The sequence below is a fragment of the Oryctolagus cuniculus genome, chromosome 8 (assembly GCF_051225735.1).
Source record: "Oryctolagus cuniculus isolate XC-2025 breed Fujian yellow rabbit chromosome 8, ASM5122573v1, whole genome shotgun sequence".
Classification (NCBI taxonomy): domain Eukaryota; kingdom Metazoa; phylum Chordata; class Mammalia; order Lagomorpha; family Leporidae; genus Oryctolagus; species Oryctolagus cuniculus.
In genome coordinates, this window is record NC_142874.1 from 140,526,545 (window position 1) to 140,550,091 (window position 23,547).

The following is a 23,547-nucleotide window of genomic DNA, read 5'->3' on the forward strand; positions in this document are numbered from 1 at the left end:
GCTTCCTCCTGTCTTCCGCCCCCAGTCCAGGCCTCTCTTTACCAACCTGGCACCCGAACCCACCTCTGGGTGCCGTCACTGGGCACAGATCCCGGCCCCCTGCTCATCACTGCCTCCGAGTCCTGGTCACGGGGGGCCAAGCCCCTTCTCCGAGCAGCCCCTGTGTCTGCAGAGCCATCACTGTCCAGGTCGTCTCAGTTTCGCCGCGTTGGCCAGCTGAGCCCAAAGCTTCAGGGACTTCATTCCCCTGAGGATTGTCGTTCTTCTTGCTCGTTTTCCACGTCCGGCGTGGCTTGGGGGGTTCTGTTCCCACCCATTTGCTCAAAGGCTGGGGCTGATGAACGCCCAGCCACCAGGAGACTCCTCAGACACCATGGTGGGCAGAGAGCAGACAGTGGGGCCCCAGCTCCCCAGGGCCCACCCAGCTGCGGGGCTGGAGAGCAAGTGGAGCCCTGGGGCAGTCAGCGTGCACGCGGTGTCTCTGTGCAAGGACTCAGCAGACTGTGGCTTTCTGGTGGCAAGGTGGTGCTGGGAGGGCGTGTCTGTTTCCGGAGTTGTCCCAGCCCCAGGGGAGCACCCCCCCCACCCCGCCCGCTGTGCCCCTCGAGCAGGTGCAGCGCGTGGTCACTGCAGGCCGGGCTGCATCAGTCGGTCACCAGCGTCTCCGTTTCTGTCCCTCCCTGCTTCTCCTCCCACCACCTACATCTCTAAATGGGAAAAAAGCAGGAGTTTGGAGTTTTTTGAGGATGAACATTGTGAGTGCTCAGCAGAGCGCGTGGCTGTTTGGCGAGGCGGGGGGGGGGGGGGGGGCAGGCACCCCCACCCCCAGCACAGTGCAGGCCTGATCCCAGGGGAGGAGCTGAGACGCAGGACAGGCGCAGCGACGGACCGTCTTCTCGGGCTCCGCCAGCTCGTGTGCTGTGCCCCCGTCCCCCGGGGGGGTGGGAACTCTCCAGTCCCCGCGTCCCAGGCCCGGGTCTGTGTTCTGGGGGCTGCAGCTGTCGGGAGCTGGTCTCCATTCCGCAAGTGCCGTGCGTTCCCGAAGGCATCCGGGACTGCTTTGTCCCTCTGGTCTTGGCTGTGACCCCACACGGTCCTGGCCACTGGTCCCTGGATCCGGCTGGAAAGGCCACCTCTGTGTGTCCAGCGCACTGTCTCTCTGTGAGCTCCGTTAGGCCAAGAGCAGTGCAGGGAGCCTGGCAAGTCTCTTCTGGTTTCCTCTGCAGCCGTGGCACCCTGGACCGCTGCTGAGCTGGGCGTGGCAACTCCGTGGCCTTGTCTAACACGTGACAGCCACCTCGGCTCAGGCCTTCCGCCATCCTGGACAAGAAGCAAAGCCTGGATGCTGTTGGTTCCAGAGACATGTCCCCCTTTTCCTAGGGACCTGCGACAATTGGTTTTTGCTTCCTGTTGTCAGCTCTCCTCTCCGTATACCCAGCCACCCCACCCCCACCCAGGGCTGTTTCTCTTTGGCTTGATGGCAAAAGGCCAGTCTTTCTTCTTTCAATCCCCTGGGAGTCCTCATGGCCTAACCCTAGGAACTCGGCATCGAACTGCCTGAAAGGGGGTGGGCTGTGAGGTCAGATTGCAGATGGGGGCTGGTGCTTAGCGCCGCAGTTACAACCCCACTTGGGAAGTCTGTGACCAATATCGCAGTGCCTGGGTTCAAGCCCCGGCTCCACTTCTGAGTCCAGCCTGCTAACATGCACCTTGGGAGGCAGCCGGTGATGACTCAAGTTCCTGGGTCCCTTCTGTCCATGTGGGAGACCTGGGTTGGGTTTGGGGCTCCTAGTTTTGGCCTGGCACAGCCCTGGATGTTACACGCGTTTAAGATAGAACCAGTGGGTGGAAGACATTCTCTTCTTCCTCCCCTCCCCCGCTGTGTGTGTGTGCTTGTCTACCTTTCAAATAGATTTTTGATAAACTTTAAAAATATTTATTATTTGTTTTCAGAGCCACAGAGAAAGGGAGCAACAGAGAGGTCTTGTATCTGCTGGTTCCCTCCTCACATGGCTACAATAGCTAGGTCTGGGCTAGGCTGAAGCCAGGAACCAGGGACTCCATCCTGGTCTCCTACATTGATGGCTGGGGCCCAAATCGTTGGGCCATCATCTGCTGCTTCCCCTAGCACAGGAGCAGGGAGCAGGATCGGAAGTGGAGCAGCCAGGACATGAACCAGCAGCCATATGGGATGCTAACATTGCAAGCCTAACCCACTGCACCACAACTCCTGGGCCTCTAAAAAGCGTGGAGTGTGATTTTGAGCATATACTCACGTGTAACTGACTACTGTTTTGAAATACTACCCTGCTGCGGGCCCTCAGGCTGCCCTACTTCTTCTTTCGTCCCCAGATTGGTTTGGTCTAGGAGTGCCTGCATCGTGCGGTCCATCAGCCCTTCCCTTCTGCCCAGAGTGGTCACAGGCAGCTGTGCACAGCTCGTGTGAGATGCACAGCTGGCGCCCAGGAGCCCCCCGGATGCTGCCCTCCCGCTGCTCCCCTGGGTGCTGTGTCGGCACTCGGAGACGGCTTGCCCGTGCTGCTGTTGTAGGGGTGCAGGCCTGGCTCTCTCGGCCTAAATGGGAAGGTGGAAGAGTCGCACTCTGGTTGTTCACGTGGGCATTTAGGTGTGGCCTCCTCCCAGGGCGGGAAGCACGGATCTTCAGGGCAGCGCCACCCCGGGGGAGCTGATTTCCCGGACCTCTCAGTGGCCGTGTCAGATGAACTCTGTCCACGGGCACCCCGAGGGAGACGGTCTGTGAGGACCAGAGTCTGAGAGAGCACCTATGCTGAAGTCCGAGTACCACATCTCAGCCTCCCAGAGAGACTGGCTGCTTTCAGGAAGAGCTCACCCGGCAGTGGCCGCCAGGGGCAAGTGCAGCCCCATCCTGGGCCCGAACCCCGAGCCATGCACCGGAGATCCCATTGGCAAAGCACGAACTTGTCAGTGCGAATCCTGAGCATAAAGTGCGTATGGGTGGGCGTTTGGCTAAGCCACGGCTTGGGGTACCCAACCGACCCAGCTCCGCTCTCCATCCCAGCTTCCTGCTAACACACTCCCTGGGGGGGCACAGTGACAGCTCAGGTAGCTCGGTCCCTGCCAGCCACGAGGGAGACTCAGAGGGAGCTCCCAGCTCCTGGCTTCAGCCTGGCCCCACCCTGCACCAACAGATGGGAGATTCTCTCTCTCTCTCTCTCTCTCTCTGTCTCTCTCTCTCTCTCCTGTCTCTCTCTCTCTCTCTCTCTCTCTCTCTCTCTCTCTCTCTCTCTTTCTCTCTCCTGTCTCTCTTTGTCTCTTTGCCTTGGAAAGAAAATAAATAATAAAAACAGCTTTTTTTTAAAGTATGTGTATATTTTATAAGTGGCAAAGTAGTACTCTGGGCCTAGGAGGAGACGTGGCGCACTGGTGAGGTCGCATGGCTCAGCCTCAGGCCCAGGCTGTGGCCACCCGTTCCGGGCTTCTCCCCCAGAGTCCTCCCTTCAGTCTGGTCAGGCAGGAGTGTTTCTGAGCTGTCTTGTAAGAGGCCTGCTCTGAATAAACCGGCATTAGAAGTGCCTGTGTAGGAAGAAGAAAACAGAAGACAGGATGTGGGAGAGAGAGAGTGCCCATTACAACCCTGGAAATAGACACATGGCTACAGTCCCGCCCAGCCACCCCCACGCGGGAGGTTAGGCCCTGACAGCACAGAGAAGGAGCCAGCGTGTTCAGCTGGCTGCTTGTGCACGCGGCTGTGTGTCCTGAGTTGCACACTTCAGACACAACCCAGGAGGCTTTGCAAAGGGCATGCAGATGCACGCTACAAAAACTTGTGCAGGGATTTCCAGTTCTTTGCACCAGAATAATCTTTATCTTTTAGTTCTGTGTTCCCTGGACTTTTTGAAGTCTCCTCCTGAGCAGGAGCTGGAAATTACTGTGATGCTTCCTTGTGCACGCCGTCACCCCAGCATTAACGCTGAGAGCCACGTGCACACCGTCACCCATGTTAGCGCTGACTGAGAGCCACGTGCACGCCGTCACCGCCCAGCATTAGCGCTGAGAAACACGTGCACGCCGTCACCCCGGCGTTAGCTCTGAGAGCCACGTGCATGCCGTCACCCCGGCGTTAGCTCTGAGAGCCACGTGCACGCCGTCACCCCAGTGTTAGCGCTGACTGAGAGCCACGTGCACGCCGTCACCGCCCAGCATTAGCGCTGAGAAACACGTGCACACCGTCACCCCGGCGTTAGCTCTGAGAGCCACGTGCACGCCGTCACCCCAGCATCAGCACTGACAGAGCTACGTGCACGCCGTCACCACCTAGCGTCAGCGCTGAGAGCCACGTGCACACCATCACCCCAGTGTTAGTGCTGACTGAGAGCCACGTGCACGCCGTCACCCCAGCCTCAGCGCTGAGAGCCACGTGCACGCTGTCACCACCCAGCGTTAGCTCTGAGAGCCACGTGCACGCCGTCACCCCAGTGTTAGCGCTGACTGAGAGCCACGTGCACGCCGTCACCCCAGCGTCAGTGCTGACTGAGAGCCACGTGCACACCATCACCCCAGCGTTAGCTCTGAGAGCCACGTGCACACCGTCACCCCAGTGTAAGCACTGACTGAGAGCCACGTGCACACCGTCACCCCAGTGTTAGCGCTGACTGAGAGCCACGTGCACGCCGTCACCCCAGTGTCAGTGCTGACTGAGAGCCACGTGCACGTCGTCACCACCCAGCGTCAGCTCTGACATGCTGTGCATTCTTGTGGGTGCACTCACACCTTTGCTGACTTGCTAGCGACGGCAGGCTCACCTGGAGGTCGTTGTAGTCTACTCTCTCCAGAGAGGAGGCTCTGCAGAGTTGATGTTTCTGTCCAAAGCTCCAGGGCCGATAGGTCCTCCGGCTGAAAGCACCTGATTTCTCGGCTCTGCACCCCAGCCGGCAGCAGGGACGCCCCCCCTCTTGGGGTGCAGTGGACATGAGCCAGTGTGCCAGGCAGTCTGTGGCTCAAGAATCGTGCTGCAGGGGCCGGCATTGTGGCACAGCAGGTAAAGCCACCGCCTGCGATGCCGCCATCCCATATGGGTGCTGGTTCGTGTCCTGGTTGCACCCCTTCTGATCCAGCTCCCTGCTAATGTGCCTGGGAAAGCAGTGGAAGATGGCCCAAGTGCTTGGGCCCCTGACCCATGTGGGAGACCCTGAGGGAGCTCCTGGCTCCTGGCTCTGGCCTGGCCCAGCCACGGCCGTTGTGGCCATTTGGGGAGTGAACAGGAGATGGAAAATTCTCTCTCTCTCTCTCTCTCTCTCTCTCTCTCTGTCTCGCCTTCTCTCTGTAACTCAGTCTTTCAAAGAAAAAAAATAAATCTTCAGAGAAGAATGGGCTGCAGGGACAAGAAGAGGGGCGGGCCAGTGTGTTTACGGAGCAGCTCGTGTGTGCCAGGCTCGCCGGGCCCCGGATGTCATTCACCCATCCTGTGTGCTGCACTGCCCGACCTGCCTCTGCCGCATCCCAGACGCCGCTCGGCGACCAGACACCTCTGCGTTGGTGCCATCTGCGTCTCCCCAATTCTACATTACGTTGGGCCCATTTTTTGTAGTTTTCCTGGGTTTATTCTTTGCGCATTTGCCAACTTGTTTGCATTTTCACTATTCATTTATTCATTGCTTACAGAATCCTTCGCCAGTTTCATCTGTTATGAATATCTCGGCTTAAAGCTCATCTTTTTTGTGTTCTCATGGTAGCTTTCAGTTTTTAAAAAACAAGTTGAAAGCTTTGGCTTCTTCACATTGAAGTCTCTAACACAACTGGACTTTTCCCTCCATGATTTATAGTATAAACTGGACACTTGATATTGGGTTGCCCAAGCATCACCTGTGGAGCCGCACACACACGCACGCAGGTTCGGTGTGGGTGTCCCCAGCTCACCGTGCCTTCTTTCAAAACGAGGAGGAAGAAAATTACAGTTTTCGTGGGTCTTTCTGTAACTGAAAGGTAGGAGAACGCGAGGTAAAGTCAGTGAAAGACTGGTTCCTTTTGAAAGCTGTGTGTTGGGCGTAGCTGGGCCATGTGACCCCTGAAACCCACGGGGGTCACATTGCAGAAGGGACCTCAGCCCTGTACTGAGGAATTCTGTCTCAGGGGCTTTTTCCTTAAAGATTTACTTATTTATGCATGTATGTATTTGACAGGCAGAATAAGTAAGAGAGAGAAAGAGAGATCTTCCATCCATTGGTTCACTCCCAAAATAGCTACAGTAGCCAAGCCTGGCCCAGGCCAAAGCCACGAGCCAGGAGCTTCTTCCGGGTCTCCCATGAGGGTGCAGAGGCCCAAGGACTTGGACCATCCTCCACTGCTTTCCCTGCCATAGCAGAGAGCTGGATCAGAAGCAGAGTAGCCAGGACTCGAACTGGCAACCATATGGGATGCAGGCGCTGCAGGTGCAGAGCCGGCCCCGGCCCCGCCCTCTGGGTTTTGTTTGTTGTTGGTGCTGGTCGTTTTTGAATTTGACATTCACAGAAGTGCGTCTCGTTTCCCCGTGGATTACCCCCCGAGCACTGGTGAACAAAGCAATGTGAGAGCAAATATCACGTACGTCCTCGTATTCCATGACAAGGACACAGGACGATTCTGCCAGGGTCGGTTCCGAATGTGCGTGGGGGTGGGTTTTCTGGGCTAGGCATCTCAAGGTGTAATTATGTAAGATTCAGAATGCCAAGCTGTAGGGATGCAGGCCGTTGAACCGCATTATACCGGGCAGAGAAGAGACAGTCCCTCCTGCTGTCCCCGCTCGTCCTTACGTAAGGGGTGCCCATCATAGTCTGGGGCTTCTGCCACCCTCCTCGCCGTGCCAAGGAAGGCTTGGGAGCATCTGGGACTTGCTGGATCTAGGACATCAGCTCTGCGTGGGGCCCACAGCTTGCCTTTTCCACTTCCGGTGCTGTGGGATTCTTTTCTGGTCACCCCGGATAGCTGCACAGTGTCCCAGATCATTGCCGAGCGACGCTGCGGGTGTGGCAGCATCGAGGGAGGGACAAGAGCAGCAGGCCCCCTCCCCTGTCACCAGTGACCCGGGAAGCCCCTCACCCGCCAAGCGCCGTGCTCAGAGGGGCATCTGGCCAGGCTGCAGGAGACAGTGCCCAGGACTGCTGTCCAGCCAAGACCCATGAGAAGAGAGGCCAGCCACGTGTGTCCTTGGGAGCCAAGTTTAGATGATAAAGATGTGATCAGAACAGCAGACAGTAGCCCTGATGTCTCTCGGGGTAGCGCTGCCCCCTTCTCTGGTGTGGACTCACAGGGTACTGTCAGATGTCCCCAGGGTTCACCCCGCGTCGCCTCCTTTTGCTCAGCCCTGGGTATCTGGGTTGTGCTCTGGCCCCCAGCACACCTCAGTGTTTCTAAGCCCCACTTGCTCCCCTGGCGGTGTCAATGTCAGTGTCCCCTCCCCACAGTCGCAGGCCTCCTGGCACGGAGCTCAGTCACATTGTTGCAGAATGCAAATCTCTCTCAACCCGGATAAGTAACAACAGATCTTCTGTGGGAACAAAGAAGTCGCAGGAGAGAACCCTCAGCCTTGGTTTACACTGACAGAAAGTTAAGTATTGAGAGGTAACAACTAATTAATGTAATTAGGCCGTAATTGCATTCATCCAGATACAACTAAATGAGACAGAATCCGTTTAAAATTGCGAGTGTGAATGTCATTCAGAACAGCCCGTGGGGAATATTTTCAGTGCGTGTTACCCTCGTCAGTTCCTAGGGCTTGTCTGCCGAGTAATTGTTTGCACCAATGGCATTTGGACTCGCGGGTGCTTTTATGTTTTGGCTTTCACGTCTTCAGATTTTTGGGCACAGAGAACGTTCTCGGGGGCTAAAAATAAAGGCGCCATGTGTCCGACAGCAGCCTGCCATGCGCTGCTATTTCAGGCTCGTTGAAGGCTGGCAGGGGGCGGCGGGCGTGCAGAGCCGCGGCACCAGGAGCTCAGGGCCTCTCTACAGGTCCCCTCAGGCGCTGGGCCTTGGTTCACTGTGGTTTGGATGTGCACCCCAGAAACGCAGGTGCTGCCGTGGGGTGGAAGAAGGAAGTGGGGGCCTTTTAGAGGTGGGCAGGCCATGAGGGTGTGTCCACTGTGAGGGCGATGAAGGCCCCATGCAGGGGCTCGAGGAGGGGAGTTCATTGCCTCCGACCCTTCCCCTCGCGGCCACAACGCCTGCACAGGGGCCAGCGCCTTGACCGCTGGCTCCCGGGCCTCCAGAGCCGCTAAGAAAACGACTCTCATCCTCCTTAAACTGCCCGGTCTCCAGTCTTCTGTGACAGCTCCTAGACAGAAGACCCCTGCCCTGCGCGAACCTCGTGCCTGGCTTCAGAAGTTGTTTTAAAGGCGTGAGTTACTGGCATGGTCTCTCTCTCTCTTTTTTTTTTTTTTTTTTTTTTTTTTGATAGGCAGAGTGGACAGTGAGAGAGAGAGACAGAGAGAAAGGTCTTCCTTTGCCGTTGGTTCACCCTCCAATGGCCGCCGCGGCCGGCGCACCGCGCTGATCCGAAGCCAGGAGCCAGGTGCTTCTCCTGGTCTCCCATGGGGTGCAGGGCCCAAGCACTTGGGCCATCCTCCACTGCACTCCTGGGCCACAGCAGAGAGCTGGCCTGGAAGAGGGGCAACTGGGACAGAATCTGGCGCCCCGACTGGGACTAGAACCTGGTGTGCCGGCGCCGCAAGGCGGAGGATTAGCCTAGTGAGCCGCGGCGCCGGCTGGCATGGTCTCTTTAACGTGGGATGTTTACTGTTCAGCAGGTACCGCGAGGCCAGTGACGCCGGCCTCACCACTGCAGGTCACTGGGCTGCTCCCACGCCCTTGTTTAATTATTTCTTACAGTTGTAGCAGTTTCCCTTCAGTGGCAGGCACACAAGCCAATTTCCCTTCTGCTTGATCCTTTTTTTACTATTATTTGCTGGGGGCAGGACGGCGGATCTGTAGAAGGTGGGGGAGGTCGCACCACCGTTCCCACTGTGTTAATTTGGAAACGGTGGCGTTCCAGAACACTCGCTTCCTAGTGTGGGTGCTGGTGTCGGGCTAGAATCAGGCCTCTCCGGAGACACTGCTTCCGAAGCCCTAGGTTCTCATTTTTCTGGCCCAGGGCACTGATCGTGAATGAATTCGAGGAGCAGAGCTCCGCAGGGCCCTCTGGGAGGACGAGCGTGACGAGGCGGCGCTGCCGCTTTTTGCAACCAGGCAGGCTGCGGCCATCCGTGGAAGGGGGTCCACAGCTTCTGCAGAACACAACGTGGTGTGTGTAGGCCACTGGTGCTACACGAGAGCTGGTCTCTGTGAGGGACTTGACGGCTTCAAAACATTAAACCAGATCCTTTTTTTAAAATATATTTATTTATGTAAGAGGCAGAACTGTATACAGACACAGAGAGGGAGAGATGAAGAGGTCTTCCATCCAGTGGTTCAATCCCCAGATGGCTGCAACATGTGGAGGTGGACTGATCTGAAGCCAGGAGCCAGGAGCTTCTTCCGGGTCTCCCACATGGGTGCAGGGGCTCAAGGACTTGGGCCATCTTCCACTGCTTTCCCAGGCCACAGCAGGGAGCCGGATTGTAAGTGGAGCAGTCAGCAGTCAGGAAGGGAGCCAGCACCCATATGGGATGCCAGCACCACAGTGATGGCTTAGCCTACTACGCCGCCATGCCGGCCCCTAAACTGGACAATCTAATCAGACATGTTTGATAGAATTGGTCTTGGCTTGCTACAATGAAATTAGCTTGTGTCCTGGTTATTAAGCAGTATCTGGGACTGGTTTGGGCAGAATAATGCAGCATGTAAACTTATTTTGTTGCTAGTTATTGTTTACCAAGTATAATGTTGCTATTTAACTGTATACTTTGATTTAAAGAAATCTAACTTGGGGAAAAAGTATCCTCTTTTAATTCACTTCCCTTAAGCCTAAGTCCCTGGACACAGCTATTGTGACATCTTTAAATAAATCCAGATTGAATATTTCTTGAGTCCACAAAAAAACAATGTTTTAAAGTTATTCCCTTGAAGGCCAGCGCTGTGGCGCAGCGGGTTAAATCACCAGCTGTGATGCCAGCAACCCATATGGGCACTGATTTGAGACCGCCACTGCTCCGCTTCTGATCCGGCTCCCTGCTGATGGCCTGAGAAAGCAGCAGAGGACAGCCCAAGTGCTTGGGCCCCTAAACCCATGTGGGAGCCCAGTTGGAGCTCCTGGCTTCGGTTTGACCCAAACCCAGCCATTGTGGCATTTGGGTAGTGAGCCAGCAGGTGGAAGACCTCTCTCTCTCTCTCTCTCTCTCTCTCTGCCTCTTCTTCTCTGTGTAACTTTGATTTTCATATAAATAAATAAATATATTTTTTTAACAACAACAAAAAAAGTATCCCCTTGTTACTTCACTGATACCAGTCTCATCCCTGGGACAGGCTGCTGATTTCAAAATGTCGCATTCCGTTTATACTTATTTGTATCCCTTGCCAGAAAGATTTTCTAGTACTGCCTGGACCAGCAGGGAAATGCGCTCCCCAGGGGAACTTGTTTTTCTCCCATTAGTGTCTCCTGGCTTCCATCAGCCAGTCTTGCCTTGGCGTGGACTGGGTTTGATAGCTGATTTGTTCTGTGCTGGTTGCAGAGTTCGTAATGAGACGGTGCTTTGTGATACTTAGCAGACTGGTCTTCCGTTCTGTTGTATCTTTTGCTTTTGGTGTCAGCCTGACTCTTTGCCTGGTATATGATAGTTCTGCTGATGTTTCATTGTTTAGTGGTGACCCTATCTTCCTCAAGAGTTTTCGGGAAATTTATCAAACTCAATGAATAAGTTTTTTTTTCATAACCCATTTGGAATTATTCCTAATAAAATGATAAAATAGAAAAAGTTCGAACTCAAAAACAGAGTTAAATTTTGAAGTAAAAAATAGATTTAAAAGATGTTTATTTTTGGTACAAAACCTTTTGAGATCCACACATAGTTTTTCTTTTTTCTTTTTTTTATTTGACAGAGTTAGACAGTGAGAGAGACAGAGAAAAACGTCTTCCTTCCATTTGTTCTCCCCCAAAATGGCTGCCACAGCCGGCGTGCTGCGCTGATCTGAAGCCAGGAGCCAGGTGCTTCTTCCTGTCTCCCACCATGCATAATTTCTCATGAACCCTTTGAGGCACCCTCCTGTGCCTCTGCCTGGCAGTGGTGTTCTCTGGGGGTGCTACCTGCAGGTAACCCAGGCGTGCCTTTGCTGAGTGAGCACCCTCTCCCAAGGCTCGCGTAGGCCGGCTCGTTCACTGCCCATGAGCCCTAGAAAGAGGCACACTGTCACCTGTATTAAGCTGACAATGCAGGCAGCCCTAGAAAGAGGCACACTGTCGCCGTATTAAGCTGACAACGCAGGGAAGTCAGGCCCCTCGGCCAGCCCCAGCTGAGCACAGCAGAGCAGGAGTCTGCTATCCATTGGCACCAGAGCCTTGGCTCCCGACGGCCTCACGAGTCCTCCTGTCCCAAGTCAGCACCTGCAGCTCCCCGCCCCGCCCTCTTAGGTCACATTAGCCTGACCAGAGCTTTCAGCCTCCTTCAGACTAGCAGGTGCCTCCCACCTCCTCTATCACACCCCTCACTCACCCCCCACCTGCTCCATCACACCCCTCACTCACCCCCCACCTGCTCCATCACACCCCTCACTTACCCTCCCTCCTCCATCACACCCCTCACTCACCCTCCTCTACCTCCATCACACCCCTCACTCACCCTCCCTCCTCCATCACACCCCTCACTCACCCTCCCCTCCTCCATCACGCCCCTCACTCACGCTCCACCTCCCACCTCCTCCATCACACCCCTCACTCACCCTCCCCTCCTCCATCACACCTACTCTCACCCTCTCCCTGTCCCTGGCTGGACGCTGATGTCAGACACTGAATGGGTTCTGGTGAGTGAGAACCAGTGGGGGCTGGCCTCTGTCCTCCCCAGCCAGCTGCCCCAGGAGAGGCATGTGGGAATCCCTGAGCTAGCCGGCCCAGGGCTGCCGTGCACCGCAGCACAGAGCCACTTCTCTTGGCCCTCGATGACGGGATGCCATCGGCCCCCCGAGTCGTGAGCACCGACTCTGGGTCTAGACTACCTGGGTTCAGGTCATCACTGATTGGTTTGTGGGCTTGTCATTCAGCCCCTTCACACCTCCCTGTTCCCATCTATGAAATGGGAGTGGTGACGGCCCCCACTCTGTAGGGCTGTTGTGTGGCTTAAGGAAGTTGATCCACAGAGAGTACTTAGAACAGTACTTGGCACATAGGAAGTACTCAGTAATGCTGGCTGTCGTCACGTGTGGACACAGTGGAGAAGTCCTCCTGTGTAGCTTAGGCAGGGCCATGTGGCAGCAGTGTGTCGAGGCAGCCAGCAGTGGGCGCTACACTGCGGCACTGCCCAGCAGGCTAAAGCCTTGAGCCTTTCTTGGGGCCAGAGGACCCTGCTTGTCTTTTGCCACCTCCAGCTTTGAGTCGCAGGATCCAGAAAGAACCAGCCTCCAGCCTCAGGGCTTGGGCTTCTCACATCCCAACAAATCCTGGCACTGGCACCCCCATTCTCTGCCTGCCTTCTCCTCCCAGACCCAGTTGCTGGGTCTGGCCTGACGGTCTTGGCAGGGTGGTGACGGAGCGATAGGCCCGCTCCTGGCGTGGCAGCGCCCCAGAGTTTCGTGGCGTCCTCACCGTTAGAAGGGCGTGGGGGATGTGGAATGTGGAGCTTGTGGCTGTCACACAGCCCCTTCCAGATGGCCCGATTCTCTCCCCGGCCCACACATGCCGCTGAATCCACCCGTCACACGGGCGGTCTCCGGGCTTGGGGCTGTGCCGTCCCTTGCAATCTGCATCCGGGTGTGGGCGCTCTGCTCGCTCTCCTGCTGTGGGCTCTGTCCGAGGCTCTGCCTGCCTCTCCAGCCTCCCCTGTGTCCCTCCCCCGACCCCCACCCCAGCCGCTTGGCCTCCCTGCTCTCCTGGAACCCTTCAGCCCATTTCTGCCTCGGGGCTTTTGCACCTGCTGTCTGTTTGCCTGGAAAGCTCCTCCCTCCATCCTTACTCCTAGTGCTTATCTCCAATGATGCGTTATGATTTGCTTGTCTAATTAACTGTAAACGCCTGCTTCCCGCCACCCAAGCCCAGGCTGTGTGCATGCGTGCGGGCGCCAGGCCCGCGGTGCCTAGCAAAGACCATGCAGCATACGGCTGGTAACTGAACGAGATGACTTGAAGTCATGTCGCTGGAAATGGCTGAGTAAATTCTCGTTGCAGAACACCCAGTGCCCGGAGGTTGCAGAGTGAACGCTGAGGCGGGGAAACCCGGATGCCGCAGACCCCAGCTCTGAGAGCAGGGAGCTCCTGAGGCAGCCTTGGGAGGAGAACAGATGGAGCAGGAGCAGGAGGGGCCGGCCCGGCACCGGAGCTGGGCAGTGGCCGTGACCGGGACTTGGAGGGAACTGGGCAGGTGGGGGACCTGGGATGGTGCCTGTGCCTGGTGCTGTGCTTTCTGGAAGGTGTCAGGGGCACAGGGCTGGGGTTACATGCAGGCAGCTGTGGTGCCTGGCAGTGCCCATTCGGGGGCAGTCAGTCCAGGTGCCCGGACTGGCCTTCCTCCCCCAGCCAGAGTGGGCGATCCTTGGGGCAGCCATGAAAGAGAAGAGGGCGAGACTGATGTGTCTCACTTTTCAGAACTGGAATTTTTTTTTCTGATTAAACACTTTTGCTTATTTGAAAAATTAAAGTGAAGCAGAACAGCATAAGGTAGAAAGTAGAGGTCTCCCATAATTCTGGACACAGCAGCCCATAACAGGCCACTGTATAATTTCAACAACTGCTTACTGTGCACCTGCCGCGGGCCAGGCACTTGCACTAATTCAGAGCCTCAGCCGTGGCAATGATGAAAACAAAGACCCTTGGCCTCCATGCTGTGCTGGGCGATCCTGTTGCTATGAAGAGAAGGCCCTCCGTCTTGGTTATCTGCGCCCAAGGCTCAAGGAGGTGGGAGAGCGACTCCCAGGGGCTTATGTCTTGGAGGAGTGGGACACGGGTCGGGTCAGGTGAGGCGGCCTGGACGGCTGCAGTCGGTGGCCTGCTCTTCCCGGCAGCCCGTCCAGCTCCGTCCTCTCTGCCCTACACTGCCCAGATCCTGCCTTACAGGTGCCTGACCCTGAGCGCTGTTTGTCTGTCTGGAAGGGGCCTCAGCTTCTCTGCACTTGTTTCTGGGGCCCACTCTCAAGGCTCAGAAAGGGGTGGGGAAGGACAGTATCCTCACCCTTCCCCTCCTCGCCGCCAGCCCTCGGCCACCATCTCTGGCCTGCATCCCATCTGTGAAGCAGGCACCAGTAACCCACACCCCACACGCTAATCCACGCTGCCCCAAAAGGGCTCTCAGAGACGTTGCAGATAAGGGCCCGCGGTGGCAGGAGCTCAGGTTTCGGGCACGGCCAGGCTGGCTGGGTTCAGGGGAGACTGACAACAGCAGGTGCGGGGAGGCTTAGAGTGTGGCAGACAGTGGCGGGGGGGAGGAGGCGGGGCCTCATTTGATCTGTCCGCTCCTGGAAGAAAAATCAACTCCATTTGCTCTTCTATTCTTTTGAGAAACAAAAGGCATACAAGAAACTTTCGGCCATTAAGCTCCCCTATTATTCTTTCCATGTTTACAAAGAGATCAGAAATTGATCCCATATTATTAACCACCTTGCCTTCACCCAAAAGACGGAAACATAAGCTGCCACTACCTCTGCCCCCACTTGCCAAACCTCCTGCCTGCGCCATGGGGCTGGGGCACCAGGGGCGGGATAGAAAGGAACAGGTTTGCCAGGCTTCTGCAGAGAGGGAGGGCTTTCTCATGTGCCACGATTCAGCCTGCGGGTGCATCCCTTCTGCAGGTGGACGTGGCGGTGTGGCTGGGCTGTGCGGAGGAGCCGACTTGCGGGGCAGGACTCGGCCGCCTGCGTGAGAGCTCCCCCAGAGAGGGCACAGCACAGCCAGGAAGGGCGCTGTCGCTCTGCCTCTCTCTGCACCCCACTTCCACTGTCATTTCTTAAAATCACATTCAACCTCATCCCAGCACTTGATGCTGCAGGGTAGCCAGCCACTGCTCCAAAGTTTGTGTTTCCTGCTGTCTTTCTTTAAGGAAAAATATTTCAATTTATTTGAGACACAGAGATCTTTCGTCCCCTGGTTTATTCTTCAAATGCCCACGAACTCCAGGGCTGGGTCACCCCAAAGCTGGGAGCTGGAACGGGAGTGGCAGGGACCCAGCTACTTGAGCCGTAGTGCTGCCTCCCAGGATCGGCGTTAGCAGGAGGAGCTGGGGCCGGCAGCCAGAGAGGACCCGCGGTGTGGGCATCTTCCCCCGGGAAAGCATCTGCTCCCTTGCTTTTTACAGCAGTTGTGTCACGTGTATGTCCCTAAACCACGGACCATTGCATTCTGCTTGTTGAACAAGCACACAGAAGTCACCAGCCAGTTGGGGTTGCTCTTCCCAAGCAGGCTCTGGGGGTCTGTCCGTCCGCTTGTGCACACGCTGCAGCTGCCCGGGAGCACCTACGAGCTCTCTTTTATTTTTATTATTTTATTTATTTATTTTTATTATTTTTTATTTTTATTATTTTTTGGAGATCTATCTATTGATTTGAGAGGCAGAGTTCCAGACAGAGAGGGGAGAGGGAGAGGGGGAGAGAGAGAGAGAGAGAGGTCTTCCCTCTACTGGTTCACTCCCCAAATGGCCACAATGGCCAAGGCTGGGCCAATCCGAAGCCAGAAGCCAGGAACCAGGAGCTTCCTGTGGGTCCCCCTCATGGGTGCAGGGACCATCCTCCTCTGCTTTCCCAGGCACATTAGCAGGGAGCTGGAGCAGAAGAGGAGCAGCCAGGATACAAACTGGCGCCCCGTGGGATGCCGGCCCCGCGGGCAGAGGCTTAGCCTACTACGGCGCAGCTCCGGCCCCCTGTCTGGGAGCCTTTGACTTGACTTGGGGTTCAGCAGTCACTCAGGACGGTCAGGCCGCTGCTTCACGGCGTCCGTCTTCCCTGTTTATTTGCTTGGGAGCCATGCATCACAGGTCTTCTATGATCCAGGCACCATGCCGAGGACCCACAGTGAGGCCTGGAGCATCCAGGGCCGGCTTCCATGGCTGCTTTGTCATCTGGGCAATGACCATGGCCCTGGGCTCAGGGACCCCAGGACCCAGAGCAGGGTTCCGTGATCCCGGGGGCCGTGGGTGTGTGTGCGCTGGGAGCCAGAGTGGAGACTTAGGGAGGGACCTCCAGGAGCCGGTGCCAGTCTTGGCCGTCTGTGGCCTCCCCTGGATCTTTTGGACTCAGATGTTGGGCCACCTCATTCCTGCAGGCGTATTTGTACTACTGCCTCTGCACCTGCGAGGAGCCCTTGCCTGTGGCACGTGCTGAAGGCAGGACTCAGCCCAGAGTGACTGGTTCACAGGGCAAGTGGCACCCGTGGGGAGGTGCCGGGCGTGAGGTGGAGAAGGCGGGCACCACCACCTGGGCAGTGTGGCCCTGGGGCCTCGGGCCTGTGTGTGCAGACACAGGGCCTGTGGAAACACCCGTCGTGGAAAAGCACGCGTGGATCACAGAAATGTTTGTGCCAGAGCAGAGGTCTTTGTATTCCCGGGCCGTGGGCTGCACGGAGTGCCCTCCTACGTAGATTTCAGGTGGGCTTGAGCAGCGCTCCCCGCCCCGAGCCCACAGCGAGTCGCATCCCTTGCGGGCGGCCGGCTCCCAGGCCATCCCGCAGGCTGTGTGCGTCCGCCCGAGCCCCGCGAGCCGGCTGCGTGTGCTCTGAGCCTGCTGATCCAGCAGAGTTCCGATTCTCATGGATGTTTTCACGTACTGGTGACATGCAAATTCAGGCAGCAACGTGTCGTGGTGCAAACGCGACCGAGTGCTTTTGGGAGGCTTGGTGGAGAGGAGGCGTTTTTCAGAAGGCTGGTGAAACAGGTGGGAACACGCCAGGTGTACAAGGCTGGGAACCCCGTCTCAGGCTCTGCCGCAGGTGCCTCGGACGGCTCGTCCGCACACATGCATGGGTGACATCTGTGTCGCTGTTATATATAGGATGGTGTACACGTGCCTGTGACATCCATATTGCTGTTATAGGTATGGGTGGTGTGAACACATGGCTGTGGGTATGTGTGGGTATGGATGGTGTACACACGTGTGTGACATCTGTGTCTTTGTGACATAGGTATGGATGAGGTACACACACACGTGTGTGAGACATCCATGTTGCTGTTCTACAAGTATGGATGTTGTGCACCTGTGTGTGTGTGTGAGAGAGAGAGACATCCGTGCCACTGTGTTACAGGTATGGATAGTGTGCACACACGTGTGTGTGTGACACCCATGTCTCTGTGTGATAGGTAAGGGTGATGTGTACCTGTGTGTGTGTGTGACATCCGTGCCGCTGTGTCACAGGTAGGAGTGGTGTGCACTTGTGTATGTGTGATATCTGTGCCACTGTGTCACAGGTAGGGTGGCGTGCATGCATGTTGCAGGTATGGATGGTGTGCACCTGTGTGTGTGTGACAGAGAGAGAGACATCCGTGTCACTGTGTTACAGGTATGGATGGTGTGCATGTGTGTGTGTGAGAGACATCCATGTCACTGTGTTACAGGTATGGATGGTGTGCATGTGTGTGTGTGTGAGACATCCGTGTCACTGTGCTACAGGTATGGATGGTGTGCATATATGTGTGTGTGACATCGTGCCGCTGCATCATAGGTAGGGGTGGTGTGCATACGTGTTACAGCTATGGTTGCATTGCCCACACACCTCCAGTGTGCTACCGCTTGCTAAGCTTTATCTGGTTTGGTTTTTATTTTGTCAGCTCTGTATTCCTTTGCCAAACAAGGACTGAGAGCCTGAGGAGACTCTGTTGTAAGTCCGTGGTTTGAGGCGGGAGGAGCGGTGTTGTCAGAGTGATGGATGGAGGAGGAGGTTGTGACCTCGGGGCCCTGCCCCCTGCAGCCGTGCCCCAGCCCGGAGCCAGCCTTTTCTCTGGCTGCCCAGGAGCCGCCAGTGCCGCGGACTCCCTGCCGCCCGCCCACCTGCTGGTTTGTCACTGCTGGCGGCAGGCTGAGGCTGCACAGGGGCCCGACGGTCTCAAACCCGAGGCCGAGAGAAGGGTGAGGAGACCAGGGTTGGCGGGGTGAGACCAGCCTCGTGGCCAGGCTTGGACTGCGTGCTCTGCCCTGGCTTTTCCCAGACAGAGGGGAGGGGCCTGGGGAAGCCTCTAGAACCAAGAGAACATTGGCGGTGGCCGGAGACGGCTGAAATCCCGGTGGAGCCGTGCCCTCCTGCGCCCCGCCGTATCCCGCCACACAAGTGTCCTGCTTCATGCATGACCTGCGTCAGTCATGCGTGCACCTGCGTGTGTGTGCACCTGCGTGTGTGTGCTCTAGGCCTTAGGTGCTTTGTTTTCTGAGGAGCTGAGGACGAAAGCCTGCGGGCAGACGCCCCAGGCACGAGAGAGCTGCACGCCTGTGCAGTCGGCGGCACAGCCCGGTTCAGCCTCCGCCCTGTGTCAGCTGCTGTGGCTGCGGCGTGGGTCCCGGCAGTGGCCAGAGCCAGGGAGACACAGCCATGCCTCTGCAGAAGCACGGGGACTTCAGGGAGTGGGGAGAGGTGACGGGCACCAGAACTCTGTTCTGCTGCTCCAGCGAGTAACTGGACCCCCATCCAAGAATCCCCAAGCCCTCCAGAGAAAGAAATGGGGGGCATGAGTCACCCCTGTTTTCACAGAACACGGGTGCCCTTGGGGAAGGGACACCTTTGCAAGGACAAGAAGCAGCTGAAGTTCACAGACATCGTGTATTTAACTGAGTGGCGTGAGGGGGAACTGGCTGGGGCTGAACGCTTAGGGTCCCCTGCACAGGGCTGCCATCCCGTGAGCTGGCCTGATGGGACGGGCAGCTGGGGACTGGGTGGAGGTAAAGGAATTCAGCGCCTCACAGGCAGGGGCTCAGGGCCTGGGACACCTCTCCCCTGGTGTGGGCAAAGGCGCTTGCCACTGCCTGCATGTTAAAAGCCTGCCTTCCGTCGTGATGTGGATTAAGGGCCTTGTTAGTTGTTTGTGCCTGCGGTCTTGGCACATAGGAAGGATGGCAGAACACGGTGGCCAGCAGGCCCCAGGGTGATGCCCTTGGCCTTGCCATTGAACAGCAAGGGCGCTGAGCTACCGAGCTCTCCTGCAGGGTGGGAGTGCTCGGGGTGCCCACCGCCTGGGGTTTCTGGGGTGGCAAGTCGGCAGGTGACTACAGACATCTCAGAGCAGCTCCCAGCACAGCGTGAGCACACAGTGAGTCCAGAAAACAGTTCATCCCATGCATTAGCCTTCACGCCCACATTCCCTCCTATCTGGCAAGTGCAGTGTGAACTTGGGGAGGATTTGAGTGACAGGAGGCAGTGGACGGACGTGGGTTTGCAATCCGAGGGGCCCTGTGAGCCCTGGCTCTCCAAGGACGGCGATGTGTGTATTTCTAACCGGTGTGTGTAACTTTCATCATAGTGTAGCGGCAGGCACGCGCGCCCCGGTCCAGACTCATTTCAGAATAGAAATAAGGACAGAGTCGGAGTGGCAGTGCGAGTCCTGCATGAGGCGAGCGACAGAACAAAGCAAAGTAGGCGAAAGCAACAGCAGCGCTGAGCGGTCCTGCCAGACAGAAGTGGGGAGGGGACCCAGGCGGGATGGCCGGATTGGGGGGGAGTGCGTCCCTCGGTCTTAATGGGGACTCTAACTTCCCTGGGGTGGGCCCAGACACAGGGTCGGGGCCCTTGCTGGTCGGCTGGAGCCAGGAGGGAGTTGGGGTGGAGGAGTCTGGCTGTGGGTGAGCGCTCTCCAGTGCAGTCCTGACAGCTGTGCAAAAGGGGAAGCCTGCAAACTGAGGGAGAGGGAGGAGACGCTCCCTGCTCACCGTCTTCCCTGAGCAGCCCCGCCCTGCAGCCCAGTCCCTATAGCCCTGACCCTATGGCCTCATCCCTACAGCCCTGTCCCTACAGCCCCATCCCTACGGCCCCATCCCTACAGCCCCATCCCTACAGCCCCGTCCCTACAGCTCCATCCTACAGCCCCATCCCTACAGCCCTGTCCCTACAGCCCCGTCCCTACAGCCCTGTCCCTACTGCCCCGTCCCTACAGCCCCGTCCCTACAGCCCCATCCCTACAGCCCGTCCCTACAGCCCCGTCCTACAGCCCCATCCCTACAGCCCCATCCCTACAGCCCCGTCCTACAGCCCATCCCTACAGCCCGTCCTACAGCCCCGTCCTACAGCCCCATCCTACAGCCCGTCCCTACAGCCCGTCCTACAGCCCCGTCCTACAGCCCCGTCCCTACAGCCCTGTCCTACAGCCCCATCCCTACAGCCCTGTCCTACAGCCCCGTCCTACAGCCCCCATCCCTACAGCCCTGTCCTACAGCCCCATCCCTACAGTGGGACTTGGGCACGTGCACACAAGCCATCCTGGGGAAGACTGATATAATTATGGAGACCACCTAGACGGGTGGAGATGAGCCCCCTCGGCCTGGTGCCCCAGCGGCACACACGTGGGAGAGCACCGGCTCTGAGGAGAGCAGGCCGGGTGGACAGGGCTGATGGTTTGGGCGAAGTTGTCCTGGCACAGGTGGCTTGAACAGTGGACACAGCCGACAATTTTTCACGAAGGTTTTACCTTATTTGTGCATTTTGGACTTTTTCTTTTGCTTCCAGCTGTGTCTTTGACGGTAGCACGTGAATGTTTGCCAGTACCATGTGACTATTTCTGTCAAATGACCCATTCTTATCTCGTCCTAAATCTTCACAGTTCTATGGCTTTTGCTTAATTAATGTCAGTATATAATGCGCAATTTCTGTACCTGCTAGAATTTTCAGAACATGTAATCTGTGTGATTATTCTATTCCATTGAACCTAATGAATGAATATCCTACTCTTCACCTTCCAAATAATCAAAATAGACTGTGTGGAAAATTAGATCACTCTGCTCTTTAGAGATGAATTACTTTAAATGAAAAGTATTACCCTATTGGCTGGATTGTCTTTTGGAGGAGCGTGGTATTAGCATTGGTTGTTTGCTTCCTCCTTGTTTTCGTGCCCTTTTATGTTTGAAAGAGTAAGACACAGTGCACAGCTCTCAGGTAGAATGGTGACGGTGTCTAACACCATACCTGGCTCAGCCTGAGGGCTTACGGAATGAAGCCGCGTGGTGAGCGACAGCCTGCCTGCAGCCTCCACAGTTTCTCTGGGTCCAGTGCTGCCTGTGGTGCCAGCCGCTGCATCTCAGCCAGCGCGGCAGTGCCAAGGGCAAGCGTGGTGGCGTGATCTGCACCTGTGCATCCTGGGTTCTGAATCCGGGTCAGAAGGAAGTGATGAGCGTGCTCCCCAGAGAGCTGCGCCTGTTCTCCCCCCCCCCCCCGTGTCTGCCTGCACGTGGGCTCCCTGGACCCGCTCCATCAACTTCCTCCCACCCCCACCCCGGTCCAGCGACCCCACCACACAGGCTCTCTTGGCCATAGGAAGGCTTTCTCTCACCGGGCTTGGCCACAGCGGACTTGTTTATGGCAGGGAGTCCGACAGTTCTGGAAACCAGGCGACGGGGAACCGACACCCTTTCGTTAGCACGCACAGCGTCGCACAGTAATTCCGAGGGCAGGCTCGGCCCCTCACACAGCCTCTGTGTGTCTGATGCAGCCGGTTCATCCGTGTTTCTGTATGCCTCCGACACTTTTCATTATAGCTTACGCTGGCCTGGATCTCCCTCTGCTCCCTAAACAGTTCCTCTGATCATCAAACTCCACAAGCTCCCTTCACACCCACCCGCACAGCTGTGATCAAGGCCATAGGGAGTCGTAAGCCTGGGGAGGGTGTGGGGGGCCTGGAGCCCCCAACCTCTGCCCCTGGTAATGTCAAATAGCATGGTCTTTGCAAAACAGCTTGGCGGACCGACCCTTAAAAGCTAAACAGAGGTGCTTAGGACCCAGGGGTGTACCGAAGAGAAGGCAGAGCGTGTGTCCACTTGTAGAACCAGCAGTATTCCCACTGAGCAAACGGCGAAGCAGCCCCAGTGTCTACGGGCTGATGGGGGACCCTGTGGAATGTTGGGGAGCGGTGAAAAGAAGGGAAGTGCCGATCCATGCTGCAGCCTGGACGAGCCCTGAAGCCACCCCCGTCAGTGAAGGAAGCCGATCGTGAGAGACCACGTGCCCTACAGTAGCTCAGCCCCTGGGGACACGGACCAGGCGCAGGGAGCCCACGAGTCGGTGCCTGCGGGCAGCAGGGACGTCCCTGGTGGCTGCTGTCCAGTGTGTGGTTTCTGTCGGCCTGAAGCGATGCTAAAATTGACTGTGGTGGTGACGGCTGTGCGAGGCTGCTGCATGGTGCACCTTCGGTGGGTGAACTGGAGTGTGCGACTTGTATCTTGGTGTCAGACCCCCAGGGTCTGCATCCAGGCCAGGCTCTCTGGGGGGGCTCCGGTGTGCTGTCTTTGGACAGACACCCTCAGCGTGCAGTCAGGCAGCAGGGAAGGGGGGACAGCTCAACAGGACACGAGCCCATGTTGCAGGCAGCAGGGCTCAGGGATGCCCGGCCCCTCGGGAAGGCTACAGAGCCCACAGCTCAAAACCGGCCCCCGAGGGGTGAAAGAGTGGGGTCGTTCCCGGGAGTGTTGAGTCCCTGTGCATCCAGTGCGGTGCCTGTGCAGCTGTGTGTGCTCCTGCAACCAGGGAAGGCCAGGATGGTGCAGACGGACTGGGTGCTTGGGAACGGTACCCCAAGCCTGCAGGCCCCACTGGGGCTGGATGAGCAGAAGAGGGAGGGCTGCTTCACCTGCCCCTCGTCCCCTCATCACCAGCTCCTCTGACATCAGGGTGAGGAGAGGATGGAAGCCTAGGGAATCTGATGGAGTTGAGAGCACCGACTTGCAACCTCTCCCTCCCTCCCATCCACCTTATCCGCGATCATTCCCCTTCTACAACACAGAGGCTAAGCCCCGTTGTAAGTTCCAGAGAGAAAGGATGACCGTCAAGAGCAGTCCTTTTGTCTGAGCGGTACCCCACACTCGGTTAGCACAGCCCCGGCCAGCTCACTCCAGCTGCCCGGCTGCACCCAGGCCAGGGGGCTGTTTGTAGCCTTCTCCGGTGCTTCCTTCTGCATTCTCCCAGCTTCCCAGGGCTGCGGAAGCCGAGCACCCGTGGCTGCAAGCCCAGGCGGTTCTGAGCTCCACGCCTGCCCAGAGCGGAGAGACTCTGAGTGTCGCGTTGCTCATGGAGGCTTCAAACAGCCCCGTCTGAGCAGCCAGGGAAAACAGGGTTAACAGCATCCTAACTGATCCGTCGATGAGAACTTCTTAAGATTTGCTCACCCCCAAAATCTCTCTGGATCGTTTCAGGCTGTGACTGTTCCATGAACCTGACTCCCCACAAGTCCAAGTTGGCCGTGGATGAGCTCTTTTCTTCACTCCGGGATCTGGCCGGGGCACGGCGTCTCATGAAGCAGTTCAAGTCCGTGCACGCCCCTGGAAGCCACGGCCACCAGGCAAG

General features: G+C 57.1%; 1 protein-coding gene across 2 annotated transcripts in view; it reads left to right on the forward strand.

Moving 5' to 3' along the window:
• SCFD2 (sec1 family domain containing 2) overlaps positions 1-23,547 on the forward strand; it is a 358,545-nt gene that overhangs the window by 318,532 nt on the left and 16,466 nt on the right. For both annotated transcript variants that reach the window (XR_016212204.1, XM_002721791.6), the window contains one exon: positions 23,397-23,542. Coding sequence is in view for 1 of the 2 variants with exons in the window: in XM_002721791.6 (XP_002721837.4) it covers positions 23,397-23,542 (146 nt within the window). In the remaining variant the exon portion in view is untranslated. The remainder of the gene's footprint in view (positions 1-23,396; positions 23,543-23,547) is intronic.